Raw genomic sequence first — 14,631 nt, forward strand, 5'->3', positions numbered from 1 at the left:
AGTTTACAACTGCTTTTTGACAATCTTTGACATAACCTCACTATTGTGTTGTTTTGCATGACAAAGAAAAGAAATTGTCCGTAAGAAGATGTTTTGTGAAAATTTTAGCTTGTTCACCTGCTGAAGCTCAATATCTGTGCTAAATCCCGATTCCTGCAGCTGCAGGAACAGAGAAATCTTCAATGATGCGCATTCAAACGTTTTTGTGCATATCCGGCTCCGTGGAGGAATGGTGGAATCTTGTGTGGTCTTCTCGCTTGCAGAGTTTTAGTCAATTTTTAGCTTTAAAAACTTATTGATTCGTGTAAATTTAGTGATATTTGGACTTTTCAAGAAAGTATTCATCAGATTTAACCGTTTCCGGAGTGAAATTCTCGTAGAATCAAGCAAAAAAATGGTTTTTAATGTCAATAAAACATCTCTCAGAAAAGTTCCAAAAAAGTGATATTAAAATGTTTTATTCCTTATAAAAATGGTTTAATCAAGTAGATTAAAGTTCCCTTTAAACAATGATGTGCAACTTTTAGTGTCCGGTGCAAAATTTACGGTGAAAATGGGGTGTTCAATGATGGCGTGAATCGTGTGCGATAATAGAAACTTGATTCATCTATCGGACAAATCGCCATTAAATTTTCATTTTCCTCTGGAGGAAAATCTAAGGATTTCCTGGGATTTTGTTTGGTGGGATTATGAACCTTATAAGTAAGACATTTTTTTGGCATAGTTGGAGAATCCATACGGTTTGCATGGTAATCAGAATAAATCACTGAACTTGAACATCATTTTTGTGTGCGAAAGTTCAAAGCCTCCCCCTATTTGCCTTACAAAATTCCATAGGAATTTTCCATAATAGGTTCCAAGGAAAATTTAATGGATTTATGCTGGATTTTTCATATAGAATACATCCATGGAAATGCTCGTGGAATTTATGTGGATTTTTCCACCAAAATAAAATGGAGAAAAAATGAAGCTGTCACATGCACCTCGTGATTTTACTTCCGAATATTAAAGAAATAGCAAAGATTACGAGGATTATAATATGTTTTACTAAATCAGCAATAACGAATTAACACTTTAAGCAATAAAAAAATATTTTGTAAAAAAAAATAATTTTTTCGAAAATATTTATTAATTAACATAAAAACAGTATTATTTTAGGTTGGCGTCCTATTTAATGTAATCACTTCATTATTATCTACACGAAACGCAGTGTCGCATAATTAATTATATTATAATTGCCACATGAATCACTAGAAATGTTTGCGGAAGGTTTGGAAACAAATTCTAAAAGTTGCCGCAACACCATTTTATTTGTTTGACATTTCAGAAAACTAGTGGAAAAATCCATATAAAACACTATGGAAAGATAGTGGAAATTTCCATATGTTTTTTCCAGCTTATCCCGCGGACGTTTCACGTGTGAGTTTCCATATAAATCTTCCGCGGAATACCGCGGAATTTAACGCTGGAATTCCAGCATGTCGTACTAGTAAATTCCATGGAGCACTATGATTTCCATGGAATTTCCGGCTTTAAATTCCATAGGAAAACTTAGTGGAATTTTAGCGTCAAATTCCAGCGAATTTAGCTATTTGGACGCAAGTTTTCCATTGGAATTTTTGCGGAATTTTGCTATGGGGTTCCGCAAACATTTCTAGTGATTCATGTGGCATTTATAATATAATTAATTATGCGATACTGCGTTTCGTGTAGATAATAATGAAGTGATTACATTAAATAGGTCGCCAACCTAAAATAATACTGTTTTTATGTTAATTAATAAATATTTTCGAAAAAATTATTTTTTTTTACAAAATATTTTTTTATTGCTTAAAGTGTTAATTCGTTATTGCTGATTTAGTAAAACATATTATAATCCTCGTAATCTTTGCTATTTCTTTAATATTCGGAAGTAAAATCATGAGGTGCATGTGACAGCTTCATTTTTTCTCCATTTTATTTTGGTGGAAAAACCCACATAAATTCCACGAGCATTTCCATGGATGTATTCTATATGAAAAATCCAGCATAAATCCATTAAATTTTCCTTGGAACCTATTATGGAAAATTCCTATGGAATTTTTTAAGGCAAATAGTGGAAAATTCCGAGGATTTTTTCGCTTGTTATTCCTATTCCGCTTTCTTTTGCTATGGGGTCGTCAATTGAGATTTTTGGCAAATATTTCAAAATGCTCTATCTCGCAAACGGGTTGAGATTTCTTCTTACTCTTTTTTTTATTTGAAAGATAATTTTATACTCTTTAAAACGATATACTAGTTTTCGTATTATCTGCTCAAGTTTTTTTGTAACCGTCTTTTAATTTTTTTTTGAAAAAAATTAAAAATTAATTTTTCTCAAAAACCCCATACTCAAAAATTTTCATTTTTTTACCGTTGATCAGTAATATTGAGTACTACATTCCATAAAAAGGCAAGCTTCCACTTTTGCGCTTATTTTTTTAAAAAAATATTCAAATTTTAACAACATTTTCAAAAAAGGAAAAATACCAGTTAAACTCAAAATTTTGAGTTCAATTTTTCAGGGAATACAGTACTTTAACATATGTATCAATTCAAATAGAAGAAATGAAATGTATCAATTCAAATGGAATCCTTCACGATTGGATCTTGCCGATGACCGCTAAATCGGTCACGGTACTAAATTACACGGTAAAAACTTTTGAACACTGACCAAAATATTGGAATAAATTTTCCTTGGAACAATTTTTTTTTGGAATCGATTTGCACCTAGAAAAGATATTTTTTTTGTTCCAAAAAATTTTCTTTATAGTTTCGTTACAAAATACAGTTACAATTGTTAGTTTTCTTTTGGAACCGTTTTGATACAGTGGAATGTCTATAAATTTGAGTTGATTTCATTTTATACAAGTTTGTTCTTGAAATTTGGAACAGAATTTGTTGCACTCGGCTGTTTTGTTCCCACTGTCAGGAACAAATTGGTACATATTTTTTATAACAATATTATTCCTACATCTGTAACATATTTGTTCCAAAAATTTTCGGTATCCGTGGACGAAGTAATTTTTGAAACGAAATTGTTACTCATATGGGGGATCTTTTTGTTCCCATTGTCGGGAATAAATCCGCGTAAGTGATTTTGTCTTACATTTAAGGCATATACTTCAGTCGAGATGGATTTCGATGGCAAAAGTTCATAAGGAACATCAAATAAGAATCAACTTAAGAGTGTTTTACACAGACGCGTGCATGACGAAGTCATATGCGAGTGTTGGCAGCAAGAGGGGAAGGGAATCTCGAATTAAGTCATTCCGGACCGCAGCATATGCTGCAAGCCAATTTCACAATTTTTTAATCAAAATTACATTTGGACATCCTTATAGTTTGTAATCATCCAAAAAAATTGAATTTTTCTCAGTTCTGAATAATTAAAAAAACACTATTTTTCACTGAATATTCATATGCTGCTTTGGGTACTCAGAGTCCCAAAAGAGACGAAAGAGTTAAAAAAGGGAAACCATGAAGCACGAAAATTGCCACAGATTTGGCGTCCTCTTCGCTTCGGTGACGGGTGACTGAGTGAAAGGAGGGATACGATTTTATACTAGACGAGCTATTTTTTTGAAACAAATTCGTTACTAATATTGGGTATCTTTTTGTTCCTCCTAGAAGGTACAAATTTGTTCCAAAAATTTTCGGTATCCCTGGACGAGCTACATTTTGGAACAAATTCGTTACTAATAGAGTAAACGCTCATAATTTTGGACAGTCTGCTTATAAGCATCGATGTTCCAAGTTTAAAGTTCTATATTTTCGATACTAATTGACTTTTTTGTTACTCTCTTTTCAAAAGGGTTGTTTAGAAACTTGCCAAGGGTTTATTGTCTTTGTTTTTACTAAAATTAGTTTTAATACGTTTAAAAATGAATTGATATGCAGAGGTGAATTTGACTCTTATTTTGGACAACATGGTTATTAATTTGGACAATTTGGCTGTAAATTTGGACAGCTAATTCGCCTCAACAGGACGCCCATTGTTCTTCATTTCATGAACCAATCTTACCAAGAACTCTTCCTGTTTATGTAAGGGAAACGTAGAATGTCACAAGAAGCCCGGAAACTTTCCATATCATTCATTAAAGTGAGTTGACTTCGGTATTCCAAGTACTCGCGGATTCGCTCATTCCCTGGCCTTTCCGGGAGCCTTTCAAGGCTTTTCTCGCTACATCTCTTTCGTAGAGATGATGCTTCTTTGTTTCTCCAGGCATTTGTCCAACCAAGTCATCCCAAAAGCTAAAACTTCACGAAATTTCGTGAGAAAAACACCTGTCCAAAATAAGGACTATCACCTCTCTGGTGAACCTCGCAGAAATTTACCCATTTTTCACACGAAAAACGTAATTCACAAGGCAAATCTCACTTCAAGTCAAATGTACAAATCATCCTTAATGTGAATCAACACAATGTTCAATGAATATTCAATAATATCACTCAAAAAAAAAAAAAAACGAAGAAACATTGTTAGTACTTCACCACAGCTAAATAAGACTGAAGTAAACACGAAGTTCTGTCATATTTCTCGTAAGCAATTGCTCACACTGCATTTTCAACAAAGAAATTTCAACTCAAATCATATTCAAAATTTAACGTATTTAGTGTTGAAATCTTCCAAAAAGAACAAATATTAAGATAGAATTCATTATTCATCAAATATTGGAATAAAAATCCATCATTTTAATCAATTTATTTTTAGTGTCCAATTTTATCCTCAATGTGTCCAAAATAAGAAACTGGACAAAATTATGAGCCTTTACCCTATTGGGTATCTTTTCGAGTCTCGTAAAATGAACAAGATTGTGCCAAAAATTATGGTGTCGATGGACGAGCTAATTTTTGGAACAAATATGTGCCAAAATTTTTTACCGTGTAGTGCCTAAAACTGAGTGTTAATTAATGGCCCAACTCTGGGTCCCCTTTGGCTTTTGTCAGACGGGATACGCCTGAATGTATACTATATTGTTATGCGGAAAATTTGAAAACACTATTTTTATTTTTCAGAATAAAACTTTAATTTCTTTTTATAAGGTGAAAATTTTAAATATTCTAAAAATTTATTGAAGAACTCTCTCCAAAAAGTACTGTTTATTAATGGATTTCTATTAAACAGTTGAATCTTTTTGTCTGAACGCGCGAAATTCGTTTTACGGCAGAATTATTCAAAAGAAAGCCCCTGCAGGTATGCAAAATTTCTCGATACGTAATGCCATTTCGCGTGTTTTTTCAGTCCCGAAAATGTGCATAATCCCGGGACTTAGTGTATTTAAAATAGAAAATGACCGGTGATAAGCCTAGCTAAGATTCTTTGCAGGTGACCTTGAAATTCGTGCAATCCGGAGTGAATGCAGATTCGATTCAGATTTGGACTTCGGAAGTAAATTGGGACAAGGATTTCTGTTTTTATGGGTTTCATGAAGCGTTTTTTGGTCAATGGACAAGAGTTTCTCAAAATGACTCACCCCTTGCTCTTTCCACATTTTGCCCCGTGTTCCCCTAATTGAAAGAAACTCTCGGAACGTTTTTAATAGACATCCTGGAGAGGAATTCTGTAACGCTCTGGCAATGCCATATGACTAATTGGGTTCGAATCTCAGGAAATCTTTTTCGAAAATGCGATTCTGTAGCCGTGACATTGCCATTTCAGCTCACGTGACATTGTCAGAAGGCACATATTTGAGATTTCTGGCAATTCAAATGACAATGAATTTTGTTAAACAAATCAACCAAGACGTATTGTATTTTCATAAAATCATCAAGTAAAGGGTTTTCATTAAAAATTCGATGAATTGCATTTTCGAACTCATATGATATGACAAAAAAAGCTCGAATGGCATTGTCAGGTTCCGAACTCACGCGTGACAATGCCACGAAAATTACAGAATTCTGATGTGTACCGTTTATCCCCCATATAAATCACACCACTTGTAATTATAAGCTAGTCTGAAATATACCACCATTGAAGTAACATATACGTCATTTGGCGACGTCAGTGGACAAAGTGACCCACGTGGTTAAGTGAAAAAAGTGATAAAAATCGTGAAGTGATTAAAAATGCCAGGAGGTGGAGAAAATAGTGCACAAGTAGGAGCATCAGGAGGTGGATCTGCAACATCGGGAAGCAATTTATGCTTCGGATCCATAGAAAATTATATCCATGTGGATGGTTCCTCAGATTTCGAAGACTACATGGACCGCATGGAGTATTTTTTCACGGTGAACTCAATCACTGAGGACAAGAAAAAAGCATCGGTGTTTATCACATTTGCCGGGAAGGAAGTGTACAAGGCACTTAAAGCTATTGTCCAGCCGCGAAAAGTGCAGGATTTGACCTACAAGGAGATAAAGGAAGTGCTGATGGCCAAGTTTGTACACAAAAAGAGCCAAATTGGAGAGCGGTTTAAGTTTCATCAGAGGTTTCAAGAAGAGGGTGAATCAATTAGTGATTTTGCCACCGATTTGCAGTATCTTGCACAGTCATGCTCTTATGGAAATTTCCTGGATGAGGCGCTTCGTGACCGGTTTGTGTGCGGGTTGCGTAACAGTAGAATCCAGACAAAGTTGATTGACGATGACCATAAGAAATTCAATGATGTGCTGCAAAAGGCTTTAAACATGGAGCTTACTGAGGAAAACGTGAAACTTATACAGCCTACAACGTCATCAAGCATCGCTAAAGTGTCAAGAAATTCAGGAGAAAGACGCAAAGTCTTTAAGAAGGACTATGAACGTGGAAGTGGGAGAGAGACACCAGCAGATTCGCATACTGAGCGAAAGGGTGAAAAGAGAAAGGCTGGATCTCCATACATTCGTTGCTTCAATTGTGGAAAGTGGGGATCTCACATAGCGGCAGAGTGTAAATTCGAAGGGAAGAGCTCCAACACCAAGAGAGAAGAGAGAAAGCACAAGGAGGTGAAGGCGCTGCACTCATACAGAGATCGCTACATCGACACAGAATCAGACTCGGACTCCGATCGTTTGGGAGAGAAAATTCATTCTCTGAGATTGTCATCCATCGTCAAAGCAGCTCGACTGGAGCACAAAGCCGAGATGGTTGAAGAGGATAGAAACGTATCGGTGAGTGATCCCGTTTTCTTATGGGTAAGTATTGGTAAGTATAAAATGATGATGGAAGTCGATTGTGGCGCGCACGCATCAATTATACATCTAAAAGATTATCGGGAATATTTTGGGCAGTTCAAACTTGAACCATGTTTGATGAAATTGAAAGTGGTAACCGGGCAAAATATTAGTGTGGTGGGAGAAATTAATTGCAATTTCAAGATAAAAGAGATGGGAAAAAAATTCGAGAATATGAGACTTGTAATTGTCGATGCTCCACAGAGATTTTTACCACTATGTGGCAGAGATTGGCTTGGTATAATTTATCCAAATTGGAGGGAAAATTTCTCGTGCAATGCGATAAAGCAGGCAAGAGAATCAGTGAAAGAGAAAAACATTCCAAAGATCGTTGAGGAATATCGGACTGTATTTAATGTTGAGGACAATTCACCAGTGAAAAAATTTAAAGTGGATATTGTTCTCAAGGAGGGAGTTAAACCAATATTTCATAAACCTTATACGGTACCCTTTGGGCTAAGAGAGGAGGTCGAAAAAGAACTTGAGAGGTTAGTGAACATGGGGATACTAATGCCTGTGCAATATTCAAGGTGGGCTTCACCGGTGGTGGTAGCGAGGAAGAAAAATGGGAAACTGCGTCTCTGCGTCGATTGCAAAGTCACGGTAAATAAATGCATAGAGGTAGCTCATTATCCTTTGCCGCGTACCGATGAATGCTTCTTGAATCTAGCGAATTGTGCGGTATTTTGTGTATTAGATTTGGCGGGAGCCTATCAACAGATCGAAGTGTCGCCAGAATCGCAAGAACTACTAACCATAAACACTCACAAGGGTTTATTTAGATTTTCGAGGTTAATTTTTGGTTTGAGCTCAAGTCCAGCTATTTTTCAATCTGTCATGGATCAGGTTTTAGCCGGAATTCCTCAAATAACGTGTTTTATTGACGATATTCTCATCGGCGGAAAAACTAAAGAAGATTGTGAAAACATTTTGCGGAAAGTGCTGAATCGATTGCGAAAGTTTAACATAAAAGCTAACCTAAATAAGTGTGTTTTCTTCGAGAAAGAGGTAGAATATTTAGGGCACCTTTTATCCAAGGAAGGCATTAGACCATTGCCAGATAAGCTAGAAGCTATTAATCAGGCTCATCCTCCGCAAAATATCACTCAGTTGAAATCCTATATCGGGTTATTATCCTATTATGGACGATTCATTCGCAATCTATCCGCGAAGTTGACACCGCTATACCAATTGCTTCAGAAAGGAGTTCCGTTTCTTTGGACAGATTTGCATCAAAAAGTATTCGAAGAGAGCAAACTGTGGCTGCAAGGTGATAAGATTTTAACTCACTATCAAAGTGATTTACCATTAACACTTAGTGTGGATGCTTCAGCATCCGGAGTGGGAGCAGTACTCTCTCACATAGTTGATGGTATTGAAAGACCTATCAGTTTTGTCTCATCTACCCTATCTCCAGCAGAAAAGGGATATTCTAACGTAGAGAGAGAGGCATTGAGTTTCGTCTTTGCAGCTAAGAAATTCCATAAATACATATATGGACGGAAAGTAATCGTGTATACGGATCACTCCAGTCTCAGAGAGTTGTTTGGCAACATTAAAAGAAGCAATGCAGTGGCAACAGCAAGGATCTCGCGTTGGGCAATTTTGTTGGGAATGTATGACTTTGAGGTAGTGTATCGTAAGGGTAAGAATAACGGAAACGCCGATTTTCTTTCCCGATTCCCTTTAAATAAACCCACGGGCGTACACGCGATTTCCATAAATTTTATCGATGTAATTGGAGGAATTCCATTAAAAGAAAAAGAACTTTTAGAAGAGACAGGTAGAGACAAAATTTTACAGCAATTGATAAGACTTATTAACAGTAGATTTCCACGTGATCACAAGATCAATGATAATGCACTTAAATCTTATTTAAAGTACAAGAACAATTTGTCGGTGCAAAAGGGATTAGTGTATTTTGGAAACAGAGTCCTTATTCCGGAGAAAATGCGCGAAAATGTTCTTAATTTATTGCACGGAGGTCATGAGGGCATTGTTAGGGCTAAGATGATGGCGAGATCGTGCTGTTGGTGGCCTGCAATAGACTCTCATTTAGAAACTTTCATCGCCAGTTGTGCGATATGTCAAGAGCATTCAGCGAGACCGGCAAATTTATCATTGACACCGTGGACCAAGTCAGAAGGCCCTTGGGAACGGGTACATATAGATTTTATGCATTTGGGGGGCAAAACTATTTTGCTAGCAGTAGATAGTTATTCCAAATACGTGGATCTTTTTGTAATGACTTCTACGGCAGCTGACGACGTTATTGAAAAATTGAGGGCATTATTCTCAATTTGGGGACTACCAAAATTGTTGGTTTCAGATAACGGACCACCGTTTTTCTCTGAAAGATTTAAAGAATTTTTAAAGTCAAATGGAATAGAATATATGTCCACACCCCCTTATCATCCTAGATCGAACGGTATAGCAGAGAGAGCAGTGCAAACGGCAAAACAATCCTTGAAAAAGTTTTTCGCTGATTCTCGCTTTAAAAAATTATCTCTGCAGTCACTCATACACGCATTCCGTTTCAGGTACAACCACTACCCAACGACGACGATGAAGACCTCACCGAGTAGTCTTCTTTTGAGGTATGAGCCTCGGACGACTGTAAGCGTACTAAATGATGACCTACCTAGCGATCACCCGGACGATACTCAAATACAGGATTCACGAGACAATGAATTGGAGAGGGAGAAAAGGCCACGAAGGCGAAAATCCGAAAAGGATAACAATTCCAATGAAGTGAGGGAGAGCAGGAGTACTGAATTATTGGAGGAAGGACAGCGCGTATATTATTGTTCACCGCATGGATGGAAGCACGCAGTAGTCGAAAAACGATTATCTAAAGTCGTTTATGTTATCGTAGTTGACGGAACAAGGCTAAAGGCCCATAGAGACCAGCTGAAACCTGTGAAGGAGAGAATGCTGTTGGGAACAGGAGTAGTCACTGAAAGACGCAGCAGTTCTTCGAGACCAAGCATTCCATTTACTCCACCGCAACGACATGAGTCGTCGGGCGATGACGATGTATTTTATAGCCCATCACCGGACTCTCATCCTACGCCGATTCCAGATCCTAGTACCACCCCAAGGCGTAGTAGCCGCCTTCGATTTAAAAACAAGGTTAACTACAAAGAATAGAATTCCTACCTATTGTATTAGAATTCAATGTTAGCGGGGGGAAATGATGTGTACCGTTTATCCCCCATATAAATCACACCACTTGTAATTATAAGCTAGTCTGAAATATACCACCATTGAAGTAACATATACGTCAAATTCCCCTACTGGACCAAGAATTAAGATGCAGGGAATCCTTGAAGAAAGGCAAAGAAATAAAATATTCACTGACCTTTTCGTTGTCCTTGATTTCCTTGCTGGCCTTGAACTTCTCGATGACCTTCTTGTGCTTGTTCCTCTCGGCCTTCATCACTTCGCTCTGAACAGTTTTTTGAGGATTCAGCTCAAAAATCGTCCTCACGGGTTTGTAGTCATTGATCTTTTTCACCAAATCCTCCTTCCTCTCCCTCATCCCGGTCTCTCCTTCTGCATCCTCGAACACATCCAGTGTCTTCAGATTGAGCCTGTTGAAGGTTTTGGCCTTCTTGTTGGACTCCGCCGAAGCCGATGGTCTGGATCTCAAGTATTGCTTGTAAGCATTGACCGTGGTCTGGAACATTTTGGCCAGATCCGAATGCTGCGACAGTTCCCGGAAGGCATTCTGTTCGCTCTCCAGGAGACTATCCGGGATGGAACCGATAGATTTGGGGTCAGAGAAGTCAATGGGGCGATTGAGGAAGACATTGAGATCGAAGAAGTGGGCCAGGTCGTCTGTACAGAGAAGGGAAAAAGCTGTTCCGGAACGTCCAGCTCGAGCACAGCGTCCCACGCGATGAATGAAGAGTTTGGGCTTTCCGGGGAAGTAGAAGTTGATGACGTAGTCGAGATTCGGGATATCAATCCCGCGAGCAGCGACATCTGTCACCACGAGGACTGAAGCTTTCTTGTTCTGAAACTTTGCCGTGTTGATTTTTCGGGCTGACGGATCGAGATTGGAGTAGACGAAAGTGCTGGAAATTCCCACCTTGGTCAGGAGCATCGAGATGAACTCCACGTGGTGCTGAGTTCCTGCAAAGACCACCGTCTGGGCGTCTTCAGGGATCACATGCTTCAGAAGAGTCAGGAGAGCGGAATACCTTTCCTCACTCCTGCAGTACAAATATTTCAGCTCCAGAGCTTCCGGCAGCTTGGATTCCACGTCCAGACGGATGAGGACGGGATCTGTGAGGCCAGCTTTGGCAAAATCTACCATTATCCTGGGCAGAGTGGCACTGAACATGACCATTTGCTTGGAATGAGGCAATCTGTGCAGAATCTCCGTCAACTGCTCCCCAAATCCCATTTCAAACAACCGATCAGCCTCATCAAACACCACATAACTCACATCCGTCAACTTCAGATTCATCTCCACGCAAACATGCAAGAACCTGCCCGGAGTGGCCACCAGAACGTCCGGATTCGTGTGAATGGCAGAAAACTGATGGTCCATGGAATCCCCACCGAGAATCAGTACAGTTTTCAGATTTAGAAACCTCCCCAGATCCTTAATGAACTTGTAAGTCTGAATAGCAAGTTCCCTGGTGGGAGACAATATCACTCCCCGGGGGCTTCCGGACTCCTTCCGCTGCTTCAAACGCTCAAAAAGCGGAATGAGAAAAGCTGCTGTCTTCCCTGATCCTGTCTTTGCCATTGCAACTACATCCCTTCCCTCCAAAATATAAGGAATTGTCTTTCGCTGGATGGGAGTGGGGAACTTGTACCCTCTCTTCGTGATCCCATTCAAGACTCCCAAACTCAGTCCCATTGACTGGAAGCCTCCACTGTTCTTCTTTTTCTTCTTCACCTGCTTTTCCTCTTTCTTCACTTTTGGAGTGAATGAGAAGCCCTCTAACTCATCCATTGCTAGAGGATATGATTACCTGACCAAGGATTTGCCTTCAGAAGATTCCTTCAGGATCCAGAAGATTGTTTATCAGCAGATTTCTATGATTTGTCACCTGATATTTTCACTTTTTTCACTATTACTTTTTCACTAGCACTGTATTTAATTGTTCTGCTTAATAAATTCCTTAATTCATCTGGTACTTTGAGGGTAATTATTTAAATTTAACAAAAGGAAGAATTTTCAACAAAACACGTGTGATTTGTTTTGACAGTGGAGCACTGTGACAACATAATTGAAGCATTTAGCAGAATTTAAGCTCGATTTTTTACACTACTCGTGTCGCGTATTTATACATTTATTTACGACTGCAATGTATATAATGTAACATGTATTAATTTATGTACATAAGTCGTAAAAATATATTTATTTAATTAATATTTGAGGGCCTGAGGGCAAAATAACCTAAAAGATAAAAAGAACATAATACGAATCTAGCTGTTTCTCATTTCATACACGAATATGTAACCGTAATATTAAATTCATTAATATTAATAGAAGCAATAAAACTCGCTATAAACAACATAGGTTTTGCATTAGAAAATTTCTCGCCATTTCCCGCTTTTTCGAGACAATAGTGTGCTTCTCAGGACCATTGAAATTGAAGCCAACTGTCAAGCGAGTATCTTATAGGAATATTCAAAGAAATCAGTGGGAATATCAGGAATATCCATAACGAATAGGTATAAGAATAGAACAGGGAAGGGAGGCCTTCCTCTTTTCTTGGTGGACCCCACTTTTATGGTTATAGGGCAGTCTATTTCCCATTTAAAATAAATTAATTCGCGCTGTCTCTCACCCCCCCCCCTCCCCGTCATATTCAAGAAAAATATCATCTACACCTGAATGAGTCAAAAATAAACAAAGAGAATCCGCGTGAAGCACTTCGTAAGGTAAAACTCAGAAAGCGAGACAGTTTGGAAAGTGGGACCAATTAGTGTGGAATGTGGGACACCTCCCTAACAGCCGAATGTTGAATCGAAGTATAAAGATAATTCGAGGATGATCCACCGTTTTCTAATGTTTGAACAAGAATTAGAATAAATTTAAACAGTGGATTAACGTTTAAGTCAACAATTAGACACCCGATTTCGGAGGTATAATTTTTGGCTTAAAGATGGAATAAACCTGTCCACATCTATCTGTAAATTCTTCCCGAAAATACTGTTAAATGATACAAAATTGATATAATCTGCACTTTAGTGGATTTAATGAAAAGAAATAAGGCTTTAACTCTATTAACAGCTTCTTAAAAAGCCAATTTTGCCTGAAATAAAAAGAAGCATCCACCATACGCGACTTCAATGAGTCGCTTCGCCATTGAAGCATGAGTCACAAGAGTCGCGCTTTTTTTGCACCCCGAAAACATGCACATCCCTTTATACCCACAATATTGATTCCTATTTTATTTTAGAGAATTTTTAGCAAGTCCGATGGTTCAAGATTACCAAATAACGAGAAAAGCCGTGGAATCTTGGTAAATCGAAAGAAAGCATTGACGAGTTGATATTTTCTGGCATGCCAGAAAAGCCAAGATATGGGGTTGTCGTATGAGAAAAACAGCTTACGCCAAAGCACTATTCCACGTTTCTGCATACGAAAAAATATTTAAACCTAGCTTAATTTTAACTCTAAAGTAACCCTAATCTGTGGTTCAACTGAATTTATTCTTCAGATAAGCAAGATTATTTTAACAAAAGAAATTGACTGATGAATACGAATCCAAAATTCCATGTTTAATTGCTCAGGAGTTTTGCCATGACTTGGCTATAGTTCAGTCAGCCTCAGTTTTGCATCAAGGAGACGTACTTTTCATTTGAACAATTTATTTTTCATTGGACATCGCATGATCATAATTTTTGGTAGCCTTGTGATTTCTTTATACTGCTTACTTACGAAAAATAAGGGAAATGTACCAGCGATCGTCAGTGTTCCTCGGATCGGAAGATTGTTCCGCGTATCGGAACCCCAAAATTAGATTTTTTTTTTTTTGTACATTGTGTTGGTTCATATTCAATCTATAGAACCAATTTTCTCGTTGAGTTTCTAGCAAAATTGTCATTATTTATCTAATTTATTGAATCACTGTATCAAAGTCTTACCGTGGTATCACACTAGAGAATTTCACATGAAAATTTTCATGTGATTCACATCAATTGTTGCTGATATATGCCCTATTGTGCAATTTTCTTCAAGAACTTTTAGAAATCGATTCATTTAGTGATAAAAAAGTAGACTCGAGTCACAAAAATTGGTTTAAATAGATTAAAATAGCATAAATACGATTGATAACTAATGAGCAAATAATGAGCAAAATTTGCTCATTACATTTGCATCTGGTACTACTTTATTGCAGTCATTCGGGTAGTTTCTGCACCTCAACTCTCCCACCAGTTTATTAGTGATGAAATTGTGATTAAAAGTAGTGCCAATTTATCGTAAACGAG

General features: G+C 37.7%; 1 protein-coding gene across 1 annotated transcript in view; it reads right to left on the bottom strand.

The window, feature by feature from the left end:
• The window catches only part of LOC129800395 (ATP-dependent RNA helicase DDX54), a 16,114-nt gene extending 3,702 nt beyond the window's left edge, over positions 1-12,412 (bottom strand). Inside the window, exon 1 of the mRNA XM_055844740.1 lies at positions 10,535-12,412. Coding sequence (XP_055700715.1) covers positions 10,535-12,142 — 1,608 coding nt within the window. The 5' untranslated portion in view covers positions 12,143-12,412. The remainder of the gene's footprint in view (positions 1-10,534) is intronic.
• Positions 12,413-14,631: the final 2,219 nt, after the last annotated feature.

The sequence above is a fragment of the Phlebotomus papatasi genome, chromosome 2, assembly GCF_024763615.1.
Source record: "Phlebotomus papatasi isolate M1 chromosome 2, Ppap_2.1, whole genome shotgun sequence".
Classification (NCBI taxonomy): domain Eukaryota; kingdom Metazoa; phylum Arthropoda; class Insecta; order Diptera; family Psychodidae; genus Phlebotomus; species Phlebotomus papatasi.